This window comes from Colletotrichum tamarilloi (genome assembly GCF_030869305.1).
Source record: "Colletotrichum tamarilloi strain Tom-12 chromosome Unknown Scaffold_139.1, whole genome shotgun sequence".
In the NCBI taxonomy this organism is placed as follows: Eukaryota; Fungi; Ascomycota; class Sordariomycetes; order Glomerellales; family Glomerellaceae; genus Colletotrichum; species Colletotrichum tamarilloi.
In genome coordinates this window covers 26,331-44,577 of record NW_026849522.1, presented here as the reverse complement: position 1 = coordinate 44,577, position 18,247 = coordinate 26,331, and the positions used below count along the sequence as shown (strand labels likewise).

General features: G+C 52.2%; 4 protein-coding genes across 4 annotated transcripts; 2 read left to right on the top strand and 2 right to left on the bottom strand.

The window, feature by feature from the left end:
* Positions 1 to 762: 762 nt before the first annotated feature.
* CTAM01_14903 (F-box domain-containing protein) lies at positions 763 to 3,362 on the top strand (the record flags this gene model as incomplete). Its single annotated transcript, XM_060530902.1, has 4 exons — positions 763 to 1,506; positions 1,646 to 2,379; positions 2,464 to 2,528; positions 2,587 to 3,362. The coding sequence occupies 4 exons, from the start codon at positions 763 to 765 to the stop codon at positions 3,360 to 3,362; spliced, it is 2,319 nt and encodes a 772-aa protein (XP_060374517.1).
* Positions 3,363 to 4,216: 854 nt separating this feature from the next.
* CTAM01_14902 (RNA exonuclease) lies at positions 4,217 to 5,693 on the bottom strand (the record flags this gene model as incomplete). Its single annotated transcript, XM_060530901.1, has 3 exons — positions 4,217 to 5,149; positions 5,209 to 5,411; positions 5,498 to 5,693. The coding sequence occupies 3 exons, from the start codon at positions 5,691 to 5,693 to the stop codon at positions 4,217 to 4,219; spliced, it is 1,332 nt and encodes a 443-aa protein (XP_060374516.1).
* Positions 5,694 to 9,152: 3,459 nt separating this feature from the next.
* Positions 9,153 to 10,558, bottom strand: CTAM01_14901 (geranylgeranyl pyrophosphate synthetase; the record flags this gene model as incomplete). The annotated part of the gene is made up of 2 exons (XM_060530900.1): positions 9,153 to 10,273; positions 10,327 to 10,558. The coding sequence occupies 2 exons, from the start codon at positions 10,556 to 10,558 to the stop codon at positions 9,153 to 9,155; spliced, it is 1,353 nt and encodes a 450-aa protein (XP_060374515.1).
* Positions 10,559 to 11,036: 478 nt separating this feature from the next.
* CTAM01_14900 (ATPase) lies at positions 11,037 to 18,221 on the top strand (the record flags this gene model as incomplete). The annotated part of the gene is made up of 6 exons (XM_060530899.1): positions 11,037 to 12,549; positions 12,627 to 14,084; positions 14,151 to 14,487; positions 14,727 to 15,256; positions 15,315 to 16,208; positions 16,267 to 18,221. The coding sequence occupies 6 exons, from the start codon at positions 11,037 to 11,039 to the stop codon at positions 18,219 to 18,221; spliced, it is 6,687 nt and encodes a 2,228-aa protein (XP_060374514.1).
* Between the last annotated feature and the right edge of the window lie 26 nt (positions 18,222 to 18,247).

Here is an 18,247-nt window from a genome sequence, read left to right as displayed (position 1 = left end):
CTTTGTCTCCCTCTCCAGTCTACTCCCATCGACGACACGACTTCAGACCAACTTATCCCAATCGAGAATACAATTCTATTCCTCTAGCCGCCGTCTCCGACAATAATCCTCGTCTCTCCCTAGCAGTCTTGTCTGCTACGAATACTCTTTTCTCTTTCTCTCCGTTGCCTTGGCACTCCGTTCCGTCGCACAAAATACCTTCCGCGCCCTCGCCCTGCACCACAAAACGCACCAGCACGGGTACTTACTCCTGTACAGCCTGTGTTCCGTACTGCCATCCCCGTTCATGTGCTGAGGCAGTAGTCGACACACACACACAACTACAAAGTACACACACCAGAGAGGTACCGGACTCACAACAGACTTAGCGTCAGCCTGCCTCCTTGTCCCGGCTCCCCCCTCCACTGTCGGAGCCTCTCCATTTCCACCTTCCGTGGGTCAGGCGTCAGTGTCAGTATTCCAGTGTTCCATCGGCCTCGTGGGAACTAGTTCGCCTTTCCAACCCTCGCTCTGGTGACAAATCCCCGCCATTCATTCTGCCAACCTGACGAAACCCGACAACCCTACAAACTACATCACGACGACAAAAACACCAACGGCGCCTACGATTTACGACTAGCGACTCGAGATCGCTTGCCATAGTCCACGAACTTTCTCCGACCGGGGATCCGAACCCCCTTTCCCTCTCCTCTGACCGAATTCACGCGAATCCACGATCCGCCGACCGTTTGCTCCCTTGCTCGCACATCGCAGCCGCCCATCATGAGGCCTGCTGCCCCCTCAATAGAGATCATGGCTACACAGTCAGCCACGCCGGACTCGCGATCCTCGTCGTCCACAAACTCGCCACTCCCTGCCGACAATGAGGAGTCAGACTTCTTCATCGCCGGCAACGATTCCCAATCATCACTCGGCGTCCCCAACATCGAGGACATGCAGGTTAGCGATGATCCGTGCCAACCCGCTGTCAACCGGCTCCCTAGCGAGATCCTCATCTCCATCTTCGCCAAGCTCAACAACTCAAACGACCTCTTCAACTGCATGCTGACATGCAAGCGATGGGCTAAGAACTCTGTCGACTTGCTGTGGCATCGCCCCGCCTGCACAAACTGGAAGAATCATTCGTCCATTTGCCTTACTCTGCAACTAGAGACGCCCTTCTTCGCATACCGCGACTTCATCAAGCGTCTCAACCTTGCTGCCGGTGGTCTCGCAGATAAGATCAGCGATGGCAGTGTCATGCCTCTGTCCGTGTGCACTCGTGTCGAGCGACTCACTCTGACCAACTGCCGCAACCTCACCGACCAGGGCTTGACCAAGTTGGTGGAAAACAGCTCCTCGTTGCTTGCCCTTGATATCTCAGGCGACGAGCACATCACAGACGTCTCTATCCAAACTATCGCCGAGCACTGCAAGAGATTACAGGGTCTCAACATTTCTGGCTGCCGCTTGATCACCAACGACAGCATGATACAGCTTGCTGAGAACTGCCGGTTCATCAAGAGGGTATGTTTGCTCTTTGCTTCCCGTGCTCCTTTGCCTATTTTTTCTCCCTGCAGGCCTGGCCTGTATGCGCTTCGCGCTTGGCTTTTGCGCCCCGCATTGTGTTTTGGACATTCGCTGACATGACTCTCTTCTCCAACAGCTCAAACTCAACGATTGTGCTCAACTGCAAGACAATGCCATCCTTGCATTTGCCGAGAACTGCCCGAATATCCTCGAAATCGACTTGCACCAGTGTGCTCAGATCGGCAATGAGCCCATCACTGCCCTCATCTCAAAGGGCCAGTCCCTCCGCGAGCTTCGGCTGGCAGGCTGTGAGCTCATCGACGACAGCGCCTTCTTGACTCTGCCCCCGGCCAAGAGCTACGATCACCTGCGCATTCTCGACTTGACATCTTGCGCCAGGCTGACGGATCAGTCGGTGCAGAAGATTATTGATGCTGCACCACGCCTCCGCAATCTGGTGCTGGCCAAGTGCCGTAACATCACCGACGTTGCCGTGAATGCCATCTCAAAACTCGGTAAGAACTTGCATTATTTGCACCTTGGTCACTGTGGCCATATCACCGACGAGGCCGTCAAACGCCTCGTGCAGCAATGCAATCGTATACGGTACATTGATCTGGGATGCTGCATTAACCTCACCGACGACTCCGTCACCAAACTGGCACAACTTCCCAAGCTCAAGAGAATCGGTCTCGTCAAGTGCAGTAGTATCACCGACGAGTCCGTGTTCGCGCTCGCTCGCGCCAACCATCGCCCCCGGGCACGCCGCGATGCGCATGGCAACATTGATGAATACTATTCGTCCAGCCTCGAAAGAGTCCATCTCAGCTACTGCACCAACCTTACACTCAAGGCATGTTGTCGCCCCATGTAAAGTTGCCGATTCCGCACACTAACATTATCGTAGAGTATCATCAAATTGCTTAACTACTGCCCACGCCTGACCCATCTCAGTTTGACAGGGGTCACCGCTTTCCTCAGAGAAGAATTCGCCGAGTTCTGCCGACCTCCTCCGCCTGGTAAGCCATATCTGTTCCTCGTTGTTGGTGTACAGATAAACTAACAAGACGTGCACAGAATTCACGGATCATCAGCGAGGCGTCTTTTGTGTTTTCTCTGGCGTCGGCGTCACGAAGCTCCGCGACTATCTCAACACCTCTCCCGAATACGAGGGTCTTCGCGACTCTCCTGGTCCTCGCTTCCCAGGGCTCTCGAGCTTCCCTGCACGTCGAGCCGCCGATCCCCGCGCAACGGCCGCACACGCTGGACAGACCAACGGGGATGTTGAAGTTGACGAAGCGGAGGTGCCGGAGGACGACGAGTTTGAAGGTCTGGACGGCAGTGAAATGGCAGTGGATGGCCAGCCCTTGTTGGCACAAAACCTTGTGAACGGCAATGCCCAAAACGGTGTGCCTCCGCCCCCGCCGAATCATGTGCCTCCGGCCGGCGCTGTGCCCATGTTCGCCCAACCACTTGGACAGGCTCCCTTGTTGTTCAGCCCTACCAGCCCCAGCTTTCCGCAGTCAACTCGTTCACCGACGGCCGGGGGCCCGACAAATCACCCGCCGCCTTTGGTCATCTCGAGCCACTACTCCCCGACGAGTGCCGGACCCAGCGCATCGACTGCAAACGCACTCTCGCCGCAAGGCACCAACCTTGGCTTCCCCGCATACACAAATCGGAGACCCGCACCACTTGGTGCCAGCACGGCATCAATGGAAGCGTCAATGTTGAGCCCCGTCTCGCATCGCAGTCGGCCGGCGAGTGTTATCTCCATGGAGGCGTCTATGCTGGGACCTCTGGACCCGGATATGATTGAGCCTACCACACCAAACGGACAACAGCAGCATTGATAAGCGAGAGGGCGTTGAAGCAGGCTCGTATATCCTTTGGGGGAAGCAGTTGGAGACTATGATACGCTGGCATGAGATACGCAACGACAATATACCCAGGAGCGCGCGGGGAAACACCGGTACACAGAGGGTTTGGAACAGGCAAGGTGTCGGTTACCCTTTTTAACGCTTGGTTGGACTTTTTTTGGGGGGGGGTCCATGTAGCCTTTTGGCATTGTTTGGCAACGGTCTAAAGGATGCGTGCGACAAGCACAAGAGTATTCTATCTCGCGGATGGTTGTGCTTGGTTGTGCTTGGTTGTGGCCCTTTTGGCAGTCCTAGCTAGGCTGGAGATCAACACACGTTGGCCGTTTAGAGGCCAATTCTCATCGACCTGTTATTAGTCGGTGATAGACTATGGATGTTTCATTTCACTCTGTCCTCTCTGAGATTGGGAGCAACACGGCATACTGTTGGGGGGGCAAGGTTAGTTCGGCCTCGAGGCCGCGATATCAAATTAGCAAAGCATTGACATGGAATTAAAGTATTTGCTCGACCTGTACGAAATTTCTTTCTCTCTTTTCATATAAACTTGACGTTCCCGCCCATACTAAACGAATTGCAGGTGCGAATGGCATTGAAAAAGTTGTCCATCTCTGGAAGAATCCCAGAATATCTGATTTGATAGAACCGCTGTCTCCTCGCTATGCTATGCTAGCTATCCACTATCACGATGTGAACCATTTGACTCCTGAGGCCCCGTGTGCCATGGTAATCGCATTTTCCGCCTCTCCAACCCTGGAAACTGGAAAGACGATGCATTCAGAATAGGCATGAAGCATATCTGCCCCATCATCCTCCCCCCCCCCCCCCCTTTACCAGAAGCCAGGTATGATCGGTCCGCCGTCCTGGACCGACTCCGCAAGCTTCTTGGTCACGAAGCAGTGCACCAGATCCCTCGACGCCAAGGCATCTTCCAGGCTGTCGTGACCGACCCTACCCTTTTGGATGTCACGACCAAGCATCTCGGATGTCAGCGCCTTGAGAGAGAGCCCGCCGGCCTTGCGCTTCTGGGGCTTCCTCTCGGCGAGACCTCCTCCCTCGTCGGTCTTTTCCAAGGATTCGGGCTTATCAAATGAGATTAGGTCTTCTTCCTCCAAGTTGACGCCGCCTTCGGCGACGGCTTCAGCAGCAGCCTCAGCGGCAGCTTTCTCGGCCTCCTTATTGGCTCTCTCCTCCTCCTCCGCTTCCAGTCTCTCAGTTTCGGCCCGCACGTTAGTAGCGAGAATCAAGGAGTCCACCACCTTGGGGTGAATCCATCGCAGTGATGCGAGGTCGTTGTGGACGGCGTGTCCGACGACAATGGTCTCGGCGCTCACCCACTCCCACACGGCGGCCCTGACGTTGGCCAGCCCGCCAGTGATACACTTGCCCTTTGATCGCGCAGCCTGCATGTCTTGGCGGGAGACACCCGAGAAGCGCGTGTTGTAGTGCGCCATGCGGACCTGCGGGTAGACGAGGCTGTCGAGGAGGATCTCTGATGTGAAGTAGTCCACGAGGGTGACGCGGATGAGCTCAGATTCTCCGTCGTAGGCCACGCCCATTTCGCAGTCCATGGCAACGGCGAGACGCGGTGCCCTCTGAGCGGACAGCACGGTGTCAGTTCCCAGGTCCAGGAGGGCGTGAGTCGGGGTTTTGTGGAATTGGTGACGGTCGTGGATTTCACCCGAGGGATAGTTCCGGACGAGGTGCTCTGGAGCGTACGTGCAGCCTGGCTCGGAAACGTGGACTCTGCAGCAGTTCCAGCGCTATAGGCGTCAGCTCGGTTTGACAAACGGAATGAAGGTGAAAAGAGATGGAAAAATACCATATTTATGACGCGGCCGGTGTGATACTGACACTTAAGGACCGGCTTTGCGGGCTTCTCGTCCCCTTTTGCGCCCTCGGGCTCCTCGTCGGCTATGGAAGAAGATCTGGTGAACGTTTTGGTCTTGGGCTGAACAGATGAGGACTTCGCATCGGCGTGTGACCCTTTCCCATTCGATTTGAATTTGTTCCTGTTGTTGGAGCCTGCCTTAAAGTCAGTATCGTGATGGCGATGGTGAGGAATGACGTGGGGTCTGGAAGAGAAGAGCGGCTGATGCACAAATACTCACAGCGGAGGTTGCATCTGCGGCATCGCTTCTTATCGTCAATATCTCTCTCAGACAGTGGATTGAGGATGAAGCCGCTTTTGATGAGGATATCTTTCCGATGGGCCATTGATCGGAGATGGTAGAGGTAGCTCTGGGTCGGCTCGATGACGAGGGACGGGGCCCCATACGGGTTTTGGGGTTGCTGGTAGAGAGCCATCTTGGTTGATGGTCCTGTCACCGACGACACCGTACTGCTTGTTTCTGTTCACGGTATCGAGGCTGTATAGGGAACAATTATCGTTGGTGGCTATTCGTCAGGCTGCGTCGATGAGTCGCCAACGCCAAAGAATGATGATGAAGAGTGTGCGGCGGTTGAGGCGGTGATGAATGAGCGTCGTCCAGACGCGACCTCCAGACTTTGAAGAAACAAACTGAAGCAGGTAGCTTCGGCAAGTTGACAAATCAGTGGTTATGGAAGGCAGAAGGCGAGGTTTTGATGCGGCAGCTGCGAAGGTGAGAAGTGAAGTGAGAAGTGAAGTGAGAGGTGAAATGAGAGGTGAAGTGAGATGAAGTGAAGTGAAGGCAGGTTCGGTCAGCGCAGCGGCAGGCAGCGGAGGGAGGGATCCTGCAGCCAATTGTCTCTCATCTCATGTCGCGCGTCCCGTTTGGTCGTTTGCTCTTTCTCGCCAGTCACGCGCATGCCCGCATTTTCTTCTCTTTCTGTCTATCTACTTCTTTCCCATCTTGTTCCGTTGGTTCACGTTGTTTCCTGAACGAGTATTTCCACTTCCAGGTGAGGCACACTGACGATGAATTTGGGGAAATCACAAGCCCCCCACTTTGGCTACCTGATGACCGGACGATATATCTGAACAAGAGGCTGGTACTGTTGGTGATGTGTGTATACGTAAGTAGTCACTCTACTTTTCATATGGTCGCAATTATTGTCAATCTCAAAAGCCGACTATGAGTCTCGATGGAAAGAGTTTGACATGGTCGGAATGTTGAGTAGCTGGCTACTAAGGGGCGAGTTGCTTTGCTGCGCGTCATACATGAGGGGCCAAAGGCTGTGCCTTTCACTACCACAGCTCGTCCGTCACGTTGGCCCGTAGCTATTTGCTATTTTCTATTGAGCCGTCTCCTGCTACAATTGTTGGAGTAGTATCCCAAGTCGAGCCTTACTCTCAGGTGAACTCTGCGTTGGACAGCGATCCTGGTTGTAGTTGGTGAGTTACCCAGTCAGTAGGTCATTGGCTCTTGGAATTGAGATTATAAAATTGAAAGAGAAAAAATTGAGAAATGCCCTTCACAAGCCGAAACAGAGAAAAATCACGTAGAAAGTGAGTTGAAATTGGCCGAATATCATTTCAAGGCCTTGAAAGTAAGCCCGGAGCCCCCCACCGGTATTGTACAAGGGTGTCGTGATGGAAGATTAAGGTTGCCATCGCGCTTAGAAAAACCCCAAGAGCCCCAGGGTATGGGAAATGTCCCAACTTTGCTATGCCAAGGCACCTGTCGGAGGGGTGAACAAGGCCTGGCATAGCCGTCTTATCAGAGTCCATGTTTCAGCCATTCATGACATTTCTGGTATGAGCGTCGAGACAAGTCAAGTTCACGCTCCACAGTGGTTGATTCGGTTCGCATGCAGGAGGCCACCCGAGACTGGCAGACGTCATAGGCCGATGAGGCTTGACCATAGGCGCATCCTGTGGACTTCTATGAACAGCATAATCGAGTAAACCATATAGGAGTTGATTAGGGAATTAGGGAAGTAGGGTCAGATGACCCGGTAGCGGTTGGGCTCTCTCTTGACGAGGATCCTAGCCCCTTACAGCTCGTAGAGCGAGCCTGCGTATGAGGGAAACCGCATACCTCTAGCATAAGCGGAATAGAACGGGACTATCGCAAGCCAGAGTGTGGTCTGCTTCTCTGGCAACAGCTGTTGACTCTCCTATCAGCTTACCCCGCCATTCTGCTCACCCACATGGTGGGATAAATTGGTGATCATCTCAGTAAAGCCCCCTTCACCGAATCCCACCAAGCTCACCTTGACCCGCTTGTTTACCCCAACTGCTGGCCCTACCTGTCGACGTTAATTCGACCCACTCAAACGCGCTCTCACGACCGCGCGTGGAGGCTTCCCTCAAAACAATGCGCTAGAACTCTTTACATCATCTCCGACCACACCGTATCCATAAGCACAGAAATCTAGTGAAAACGATTACGGCGGCCAGAAGCGGCTGATGGCTCATATCCCCAAATATCGCCGAGCAGCCAAAGTCTTTACACCATTGCGGAAGCCGGTGACCTCTAGCACGGTAACTCTTGCAGATGTGATTGGGAGACGACGATCCCTTCTGCCTCGATCCACCGAGTCAATGTACCAGGCGCTGGATATATCGATGTCTTCCAAGCTCAGATGAAGCGGAAAGGGATTTACTGGAATTACTAGCCTCTCTTCTGTCATCTGCCATGCCACTGTTTGGACCCTAGGTTGAGTGTCGACCTCAGTGAAGTCTTCCGAGGAGTTACGCTTTCCATAGTACATAACCATTCGTGCCCAGCTAGCGTGGTCAACGAAGTCCGCAGGTAACTCAACCATGAGGCCACGAAGGCAAAAGGGAACGATGCACGCATCTTTCCTCTCGTCCACCCAGAAACGTCGACTGACCTTAACGGGTTTCCTGAAATGATCACGGCAACCTAAACGATGGACAGTAAGCACCAACTCTTATCCTACCAACAATGCAGTGGCTGACAACATTTAACCATAGCTAGTGTATTGATGGATATTCGTGAGGCTCTAAAAGTCAATACCAATGGTGTTAGCGGCGATGTCTTGAGGCATCAGATATGGTGCTTGACCTGCGGGCACCCGGGTGATATAATTTGATTCTTGGGACTTCAGCCCACTTGGGATGCCGGCGGCGGCACTCACGGTCAAGACTCGTCGATCATCTGCTGCACAGCATTATGTAGCTTGGCCCGCAGTTGACCACCGTACTCGGTGATCACAGAGTAATGCCTATGTGCTTGCCGTACTTGCGTGATTGATCACAAGAAAGTATACGCACATAGACCTAACGGGCGGTAAAGCACACGACCAGTCGCCAGTATCATCACTACCTTGGCTGTATCCCCTTCTTTATCGCCGCCACCCTCAACGCTCCTGGTGTATTCAATGCAGTTCATACCAGGGGAAGTGGGGATTAGGCAGGCTGATCTGACCAAAATCATGCTACCTTGGCCCCTTGTGATTGATCCCACCTGAATCCCCGCCTCTCAGGACTAACATCACAACAATCGTCTCCCAGAACAGCATCACGACCCTCAATCAACCACCACATCCCACCATATCAACGATACCTTGTTCGCGACACCACCAACAGAACTTACCAGGTCAATGGCCAGGGAGAATCTATCAGTGACCAGTTGAGATTCAGAGAATGGTAGAGTCCCAAAACACCATGCACAACGAAACCAAAGATAGCAAGACTAGGGATGTGGTCACTTCTTCCATCAGCACTGCAGTTTCTCCTACATAAACTGCCGTGATAATCCTTGAGGAGACAACGCTAACTTGCACAGGTCTTTGAATCATCGCAATATATTCGACAGGAACTACAATACCCTTCATATAGTATCCAATCTGTAAGTCTGGAAGGAAATGCCATTATCAATACGTACACTTTCCACAGTATGAACAGCTCTCGGAACAGGCTGTGTAGTCACCTTCGCCATCGCTCCACTGAAGTCCATCCTCACCATCCGTACTCGGGCCATCCTGTGTATCATCTCCAGCTAGCCACATTGCCCACTCATCATTGACTTCACTAGAGAATGCGGAAGATAGTCCAGGGCACTGGTTCCGAATCTCGAGCCTGTCGAGATGTTGGCGGCTGAGCTCAAGCCTGTCATTCCTCTGTGCACGAGCAAGGCGGACAATGTGAGACAGGAGCGCCGCTAGTCGAGAGAGCTCCGGGTTCTTCGATGTCTCCCAGGCTTTGACCTCCTGAACCACATCCATGACCTCAATATCCTTGAACGTGCCCCTATCATGGTAGGCCAGGATGAAGTTAGGAATCTGGGCAACCCATAAACGCGGAAGTTCCTCGCCAAGGAAATCACTGCCTTTGCGCTTGACTGACCGAGTCTTGAGATCAAAAACTGCACATTGGGGCACCTCAAATCCGCCACTCTTCAGTTGTACTTGCTGAGATTGGTCTTGCGGACTCCCTGGTGCCGTCTCCTTGACTTTGAGGTTTTCGATCAGGCTATCGACTGAAACGTTTTCAACAAAGGCGGTGCGGGTATCGTTCGTAGAGGAGCCTTGTTTATGTTGGAGGTAGCCATCACCCTCGTGACGAACAAGGCAACGAAGCCCCCCAAAGTCGTATTGAATGATCCGCTGATGTGATGTTGAACCACGGACTTCAGAATCCCAAGTCGTGTAAGCCTCTGGAAACTTGTGTCCGTAGCCCCTGACATCAGACATTGTCTCTTTCGGGGAATTTTCCCTACGGATTAGGTGGACAGCATCGCCAACCACCTCGAGGAGCATCCGGAAGGGTCTCTCGTCACCTCGGATGAAGCGGAGCAAGTTCCCGATGGTACTACCGCAGGCAACGATGTCAACGGGCCTGGGAGAGGGCTCGGGGTGTGCCATCAGGATAGCTTGGATGGCGGGCTCCATCGGATGAGCTGGGTGTCGAGCAGCGTTCTTGTCACGGTAATAGACACAGTCGTCTTCTGACAGTTGTCGAGGTTCCGCGAGGGGTGTCCATCTGGGTGGCGCACCTGAATTCATTAATACCACCATGCCCTCGGACGAGTACAGTAGCACTACTCACCTGGGACGATTATTGACGGCGATGTCCTGTCCAGCCAGTTATACGACGCTACAAGCTGGCAGCCCGTCACCTGGGCAGTTGATTCAAACTCCAAGGCAGGCTTAGACAGTTCTGCTACACTGACAGTCTCTACGAGTGGCCCGAATGGTGGCGCCGGCCATGTCGTCGCAGGATCTGACCGCCGCCATCGCGGGTTTCTTTGAAGCTGGTCATGTTTCTGTCGTCGATACATTACTTGGTGCAGGAACGGAGGACTTTGAAGCGCCAGGGAACTAGATGGGAACTATGAAAGAATCAGAAACGACGAAATAGTTTTAACCTCTTTTTAATGGCGGCTCGCTCTGTGGATGGCGAACCAGTCATCGAGCTGCGAGGCGGCCTCTTGCAGCCTTCATGCCGGAGGCCTACAACCCCTCATCTCGCGACCCAATCTTCGAGACGAACGCCTACTCTTGGTGGTATTTCTACTTTCTTATTACTCTAGGTCCCCAACGTGTTGGCTCCCAACAGAAAACGTCGAAGCCTAACCTTACTGACTTACTTACTTATACTTGGACCAACCGTGGCATGTGACTACTGCACTGAGAACGAGATCGAGTCACCTCTTTCGGCATTTATTCACTGCAAACCGTCATATGCTTCCAGAATTTGAGCTTGAAAGTTCTGCGAATCGCTAAATTCTTTTCCATCAATTCCTTACGAACGAAATCATGGTCCTGCTCAAGTCAGAGAGTGTCATTGCCACTCAAAAGATTGATCCTGCTCGCGCTTCCCGCCTCTTGAAAGTGTTCAGAGATGTCACCAAAGGTGGCAAAGCAGTTTCCACGGTAAACGAGGCACGTCTGTTCCTTGAGGCAGTTCGAACGAACACCTCTCCCGCCGCCTGCCTGGAGATCATCATGGCTAGTGAGGTTGCACGCAATGCCATCAGCAACAGCATCCGGGTCGATTTGTCAATCTCTTTCATGAAGGCACATGTTATACCATTCATTGCCTATTTGAGCGACCCCGAGGTGAAGATGATGTACGGTGGACAGCTTTTTCACCAAGTCCTACTCATCATCGCCCACCCGCCAGCCCTCTGGAAAAACCTCCTGAGCGCTTTCCAAGGGTTCCAACTTACCGAAGACGAGCTTCAAGTCTTTGCGTGGCTCTGCTTCGAGCTTTCCGGTCTTTCCGATAGTATAATCGATACTATCGTAGAGGACGTCACGAACGCCTTAGACGAGAAGCCGTTTCGCGAGGCTCGGAACCATGAGACTCGCGACCTCGTCTACAGGATCAGAAAAGTACTCGCTCTCAGATCATCTTCTGGCGACGAGAACCTCGAGGCAGCCGGTGGCCGCCATGACAATGACTCTTCGAACTTTCGAGATATTTCAATATTTCCAACGAGCGACGAGTTCTACTCCAATGCCAGACCTTTCTATCGAATGGCAGCCGAGGTTGCTGCCGCAGATCAGGTTCAGCGACCGCGTGTTCATCTGGATAACCAGTTCCGCCTTCTTCGTGAAGACATGCTGGGCGAACTCCGTGATGATTTAAAAGCAGCTACGGGAAGAAAGAAGAGCAAGAAGAGGGCCCAGATACTCTCAGGGTTGATGCCTGTTGGCGTTGACACCGGCGACGACAGGCGAAGCCGTGCTTGTGCGGTCGCGCTTACATGCCTCGGGGGACTGGAGATCATAAAGAAGCTACCGCCGGCCAAATGCAAGGCCTTCTTTGATGATCAGAGAAATTTCCTTCGACACCAGTCTTTCGGCGCTTTGTGTGGCGAAGACCATATTGTCGCGTTCGCGTTCCTGCTACGGGATGTGGACCAGTTGTCGAAGAAGCCCCCCATTGTCACCCTGCAGTTCACTGACAGCGAAGCTACTGCAAGAGCTTTGCAGGCACTTACACCGTCAAACAATCTCAGGTTCGTTCTTGTAGATACTCCGGTGTTTGCCTACCAACCCGTTCTGGAGTGTCTTCAGGAATTAACAGAGTTGCCTCTCGGAGAGAGGCTTCTGAGACTTCCAAACGACGAGAAAAGTCAACCACAAGACTCGCTTCAGCAAACCTCTTACGTCCAAGAATATGTGAGAAGATTGGAAGATATGATGAAAAGTGGATCACGCTGCCTTTCCTTGGGCACGCAGACTTTCCGACTCGATGATTCTCAGCTTCAATCGTTGCTGCATGCGTTACAGAGCCCTTTGGCACTCATCCAAGGCCCTCCTGGTACGCTACCCTCAGTCAACTCAAATAAAGACAGACATATTACACTTTAGATATGTACAAAGTTAACCGAACTCTAGGAACTGGAAAGTCGTTCGTTGGCGCTTTGGCAGCTAAGATACTGCTGGGAGATCCGGAAAAGCGAATTCTGGTGCTGAGCTACACCAACCATGCCCTGGATCAGTTCCTCGAGGACCTGATGAAAATTGGCATTTCATCTGGTGATATGGTGCGCTTAGGATCGAAGTCAACCGAATTAACTTCAGCCCTGTCACTGGAGAAGCAATTGCGAAGTTACGCCTACCGTCGAAATAATGCAACGTGGGAACACATCAACGGCATGAAAGCAGAGATAGATGAAGTTCGAAGAGAGATGGAGTCGGCATACGACCTTCTCGTCCGGCACAAGGTGGGCTCTTTGGAGCTCTTGAGCTTTCTCGAGTTCTCCGACGATGACCAGCTATTTTATGAAGCTTTTCTCTTACCCGAGCAAGACGGAGGCTTTCATATCGCAGGCAAAAGTAACAGGGTCATGGGTCCCGACTATCTGCTGGGCCGGTGGATTATGGGACAAGATGCCGGTGAACTCCGACACTTCGTCTCGCCTGGAAGCCACGATATCTGGTACTTGTCAATAGCCCAGAAAAATGCACATATCCAACGGTGGGTCGAGTGCGTTCGCAAGGAACGAATCGAAGCAGTCCAGAACCTCATCAAGAGATTCAATGGCGCCCAGGAGCAAGTGGACAGGCTGTTCAGAGAGTCCAAATGTTCCTTTATGCAAACGAAGAGAGTCATCGGATGTACAACAACCGCAGCTGCCATGTACAAGTCGCTGATCAAGGCTGCAAAGCCCGATGTCGTTTTGGTTGAAGAGGCTGGTGAAATCCTCGAGGCTCACGTTTTGACTGCTTTGCACAGCGACACAAAGCAGCTCCTACTAATCGGGGACCACAAACAACTGCGACCCAAGATCAACAACTATGCTCTAAGCGTCGAAAAGGGAGACGGCTTCGATCTCAATCGCTCGCTCTTTGAACGACTGATACTCCAGGAACACGACCACGTCACACTCCGAAAGCAGCATCGCATGCATCCCGATATCTCGGATCTTGTTCGGAAGATGACATACCCGGATCTATTGGACGGTGACAAGACCAAGGATCGGAAGCCTCCTAAGGGATTTCAGGGAAGGGTCAGCTTCGTTAACCACAGCCACCCAGAAGACCTGGCCGGCGATATTACCGATCGCCACGACGTCGGTGTTGTCTCTAGCAAGAGTAATCTTTATGAAGCGCGGATGGTTCTGAAGCTAGTCAAATACCTTGGGCAGCAAGGATATCGCACTGAAAACCTCGTCATTCTCACACCATATCTGGGACAACTGCGCCTACTCAGAGAAACCTTGAGCTCCCAGAATGACCCTTGGCTCAATGACTTAGATTCGTTTGAGCTCATTCGCGCGGGACTCATGACTGCTGCCGCCGGAAAAGTGCCTGACGGATCAGGATCAGGAAGAATCAAACTTTCGACTATCGGTGAGTTCAAGAGACTTTCGGCCAGTGAAGTCTGAAGACTAGAGTCTGACCTATCTCTGCATATAGATAACTACCAGGGCGACGAGAGCGACATCGTCATAGTTTCTCTGACTCGGAGCAACAATAATGGCGACATCGGATTCATGAAAGCGCCCGAGCGGCTCAACGTTCTATGTTCTCGTGCGAGAGAGTGCCTCATTCTCCTGGGCAATATGGAGACCTTCATGGCATCTGGGCACGGAAAAGCGGTCTGGTTGCCTTTCTTCACCTTACTGAAGGAGAAGAATTATCTACATGATGGGTTCGCAATCCGCTGTCAACAGCACCCTGACAGGACCGCATTGCTCAAAGAACCGGACGACTTCGATACCAAGTGTCCTGAAGGCGGCTGCGACGAAGCCTGGTAAGTCTCACAAAGAAGCTCAATTTAACGTAAAAGCAGAACCTATGCTAATAGACGAAACTTGCATGTAGTAACGTCATGTTGTCTTGCAACATACATAAGTGCCTTCGCCGGTGCCATAGACTTATGGATCACAGCAAGATCCGTTGTCACACAAAGCTCGCGAAACACTGCGACAAGGGACATACGTACAGCGTTGACTGCAACAACCAAACTAAAAAATGCATCGAATGCTCCAGGGAGGATGAGATTACTCGGAGGCGCTTGAAGCGCGACTTGCAGATGGAAGTGGATCGCGATATGGCGCAGAAGAAATACGCTCAAGACCTACAACAGGTAGAAGACGACTTGGATCGTGAGAGAAGACTTATGAAGAATGAACAAGAGGACCTCGAGCAGGATAAGACTCTAAAAGAACGCAAAGAAGAACTGAGAGCTCTGCAGCAGACGAGGGCTCGTGCTGAGACTATGAAGGCTGCCAGAGAAGCTCCCAAGAGAGCTCCGGGCACGGGTGCTTTTCCAGATGAACGAAAACATACAGCGAGCCCAGCCCCAAAACCCGGAAGCGCAGAGGAAGAGTGGCTGAATTTGAAGTCGAAACTCGGTGCTAGCAGCAGTGCCATGGATCAACTCATGAAGATGATCGGGCTCGAGAGCATCAAAGAGGAGTTTCTCTCCATCAAGTCCAAAGTCGACATGGCGGCGAGACAGGGGATTTCGTTGTCGACAGAGAGGTTTGGCTGCTCCCTCTTGGGAAATCCCGGAACAGGTAAGGCTGAATCGCAGTGACAATTAGTGTTATTCGGTGGCTGATATGTTGATCACAGGCAAAACCACGGTAGCACGGATCTTTGCCAAATTTTTGGTGTCGGTGGGTGTCATAGCTGGCAGTCGCTTCGAAGAGACGTCTGGATCGAAACTAGCATCTCTGGGTGTGCCTGGCTGCCAGAAGCTGTTGGATGACATTTTGAATGACGGCGGTGGTGTAATCTTTATTGACGAAGCATATCAACTATCCTCAGGCAATAGTCCTGGTGGCCGCGCAGTCCTTGATCTCCTGCTCGCGGAAGTTGAGAACCATACCGGCAAGATTGTCTTCGTTCTCGCTGGGTACAACAAACAGATGGAGTCTTTTTTCGCGCACAACCCTGGCTTTTCAAGTCGGTTTCCGATTGCGATGAAGTTTGACGACTACGACGATGACGAGCTTCTGAAGATCCTTCAGTTCCAGATTGACAAGAAGTACGGATGCCGCATGAAGTGGGAAGATGATCTCTATCTCCGCGTCGCCTGTCGTAGACTTGGACGAGGGCGCGGAAAGGAAGGGTTTGGCAATGCGCGAGCAATTGAAAATCTCCTTTCCATTGTCTCCAGCCGGCAGGCCAATCGAATTCGAAAGGCCCATCAAGAGGGCGCGAACCCGGACGATCTCCTGTTCACAATAGAGGATTTGGTTGGACCTGAACCTTCAGTTGCCCTCGAGCACAGCAAAGCTTGGGGGAAATTGCAGACCTTGATCGGCCTGAGTTCAGTCAAAGAATCCGTTCGAGCCTTGATCGATAGCATCCAGACCAACTATATTCGCGAGCTGGCGGAAGAGCCCATCATCGAGTTTACGCTCAATAAAGTCTTTCTCGGCTCGCCAGGAACGGGAAAGACCACTGTCGCCAAGCTGTACGCGCAGATCCTGGTTGACTTAGGTCTATTATCGAATGGAGAGGGTAAGCTGGTGTACCTGAAGTAACTAGGAATTCCTATGCTGACATGGTTACTTCACAGTGATTGCCAAAAGCCCGGCGGACTTCACGGGTGCTGTACTAGGAGGCTCCGAGGCCCAGACCAAAGGCATATTAGCGTCGACCGTCGGTAAAGTTCTCGTCATTGACGAGGCTTACGGACTGTACGGGGGCAGTAACTCAGCTGGGGGGAATTCTGACCCCTATAAGACTGCTGTAGTAGATACCATCGTTGCCGAGGTCCAAAGTGTTCCAGGAGAAGATCGGTGTGTTCTTCTTCTGGGTTACAAGGATCAGATGGAGGAGATGATGCAAAATGTCAACCCGGGCCTAAGTCGAAGATTTCCATTGTCGTCAGCCTTTGTCTTCGAAGACTTCGAGAAGGCAGATATGCGGAAGATCTTGGACCTCAAACTCAAGTTACAAGGATTTTCTGCCACTGATCAGGCCAAGCAAGTCGCTTCAGAGATGCTCGAAAGGGCCCGCAACCGACCGAACTTCGGCAATGCAGGAGAAGTGGACAATCTCCTGAACGAGGCAAAGGCACGTCATCAGCGACGACTGACAGCTAAAGAAAGCCATCACGTCTCTACACTTGAAGCTCTGGACTTTGACCACGACTTTGACCGCGCAGATCGGGCTCAGACCAATGTTGCCAAACTCTTCGAGGGGACCGTTGGTTGCGAGAAGATTGTCGCCACCCTTGAGGGATACCAGGAGACAGTACGTTCTATGAAGGCACTGAATATGGACCCAAAGGATAGTATTCCATTCAACTTCCTCTTCCGCGGCCCTCCAGGTACGGGCAAGACCTCAACAGCGAAAAAGATGGGCAAAGTCTTCTACGATATGGGGTTCTTGGCTAAGGCAGAAGTTATTGACTGCTCTGCATCCGATCTCATCGGCGAATACACGGGCCAGACCGGCCCTAAAGTGCAACAACTCCTGGAAAAGGCTCTTGGAAAAGTACTGTTTGTCGATGAAGCCTACCGTCTTGCGGAAGGACAATATGCCAAAGAGGCAATTGATGAGGTTGTCGACTCGGTGACGAAGGATAAGTACAAGAATCGCCTTGTAATAATCCTGGCTGGATACGACGAGGACATCAATCGACTACTTTCAGTCAACCCGGGAATGTCAAGTCGGTTCCCAGAAGTCATCGACTTCCACAGCCTTAACCCCGAGAGTTGCTACGAGCTTCTGCTGCAGATTCTACTCAAGAAGAAGCGAACTCTTCACAGCAAGAATTCATCTAATAATCTCGTAATGGATTGTCTATCAAGTCCATCGCCAGATTTCAAGAGGGGAATTGTCGCCATTTTTCACAAACTCACCACAACCGCCGGATGGGCTAGCGCTCGAGATGTGGAAAGCCTTGCCAAGTCAATCATGAACATCGCGATCAAGTCTCGCTGCGACCGACAGGTGACAATCGACGAAGATCTTGTGAAGAAAGAATTCTCCAAGATGCTCGATGAGCGCGAAAGCCGGGAGAAGCAGGCAGGGACTATGCGTGGCGTGCCCAAGCTCGAGCAATTATTCCAGCAGATGTCATTACCCCCTCGAACACAAAGCTTGCAACCAACAGCTTATGCACAAACCGCCACCGAAGCCACTGAAGAGGAAGCAGAATCAGCGCCTCCCGAGTGTCCGGTGGTGGAAGTCAGTGACGACAGTCGGAAAGCAACACGCGATGCTGGTGTCAGCGATGAAGTCTGGGAACAATTGGAGAAGGACAAGAGGGCTCAAGAGGGAAAAGACACCAAGTACCGAGAAATGCTCGAGAAGAAGCGCAAAGCAGTGGGGGCTGCCAGGGAGGCAATTCTCAAGGAGGTTATTGAGGAAGAAGAGCGACGGAAGAAAGAAGAAGAGCAGCGCAAGAAAGCCGCGATGATGGGCCGATGCCCGATGAATTTTGAGTGGATCAAGCAGAGTACGGGGTTCCGGTGCGCAGGAGGTTCACATTTCATCTCTGATGAGGATATTGTACGTTCTTGATGCGATTGCACTTGTGTCGCAGAGTT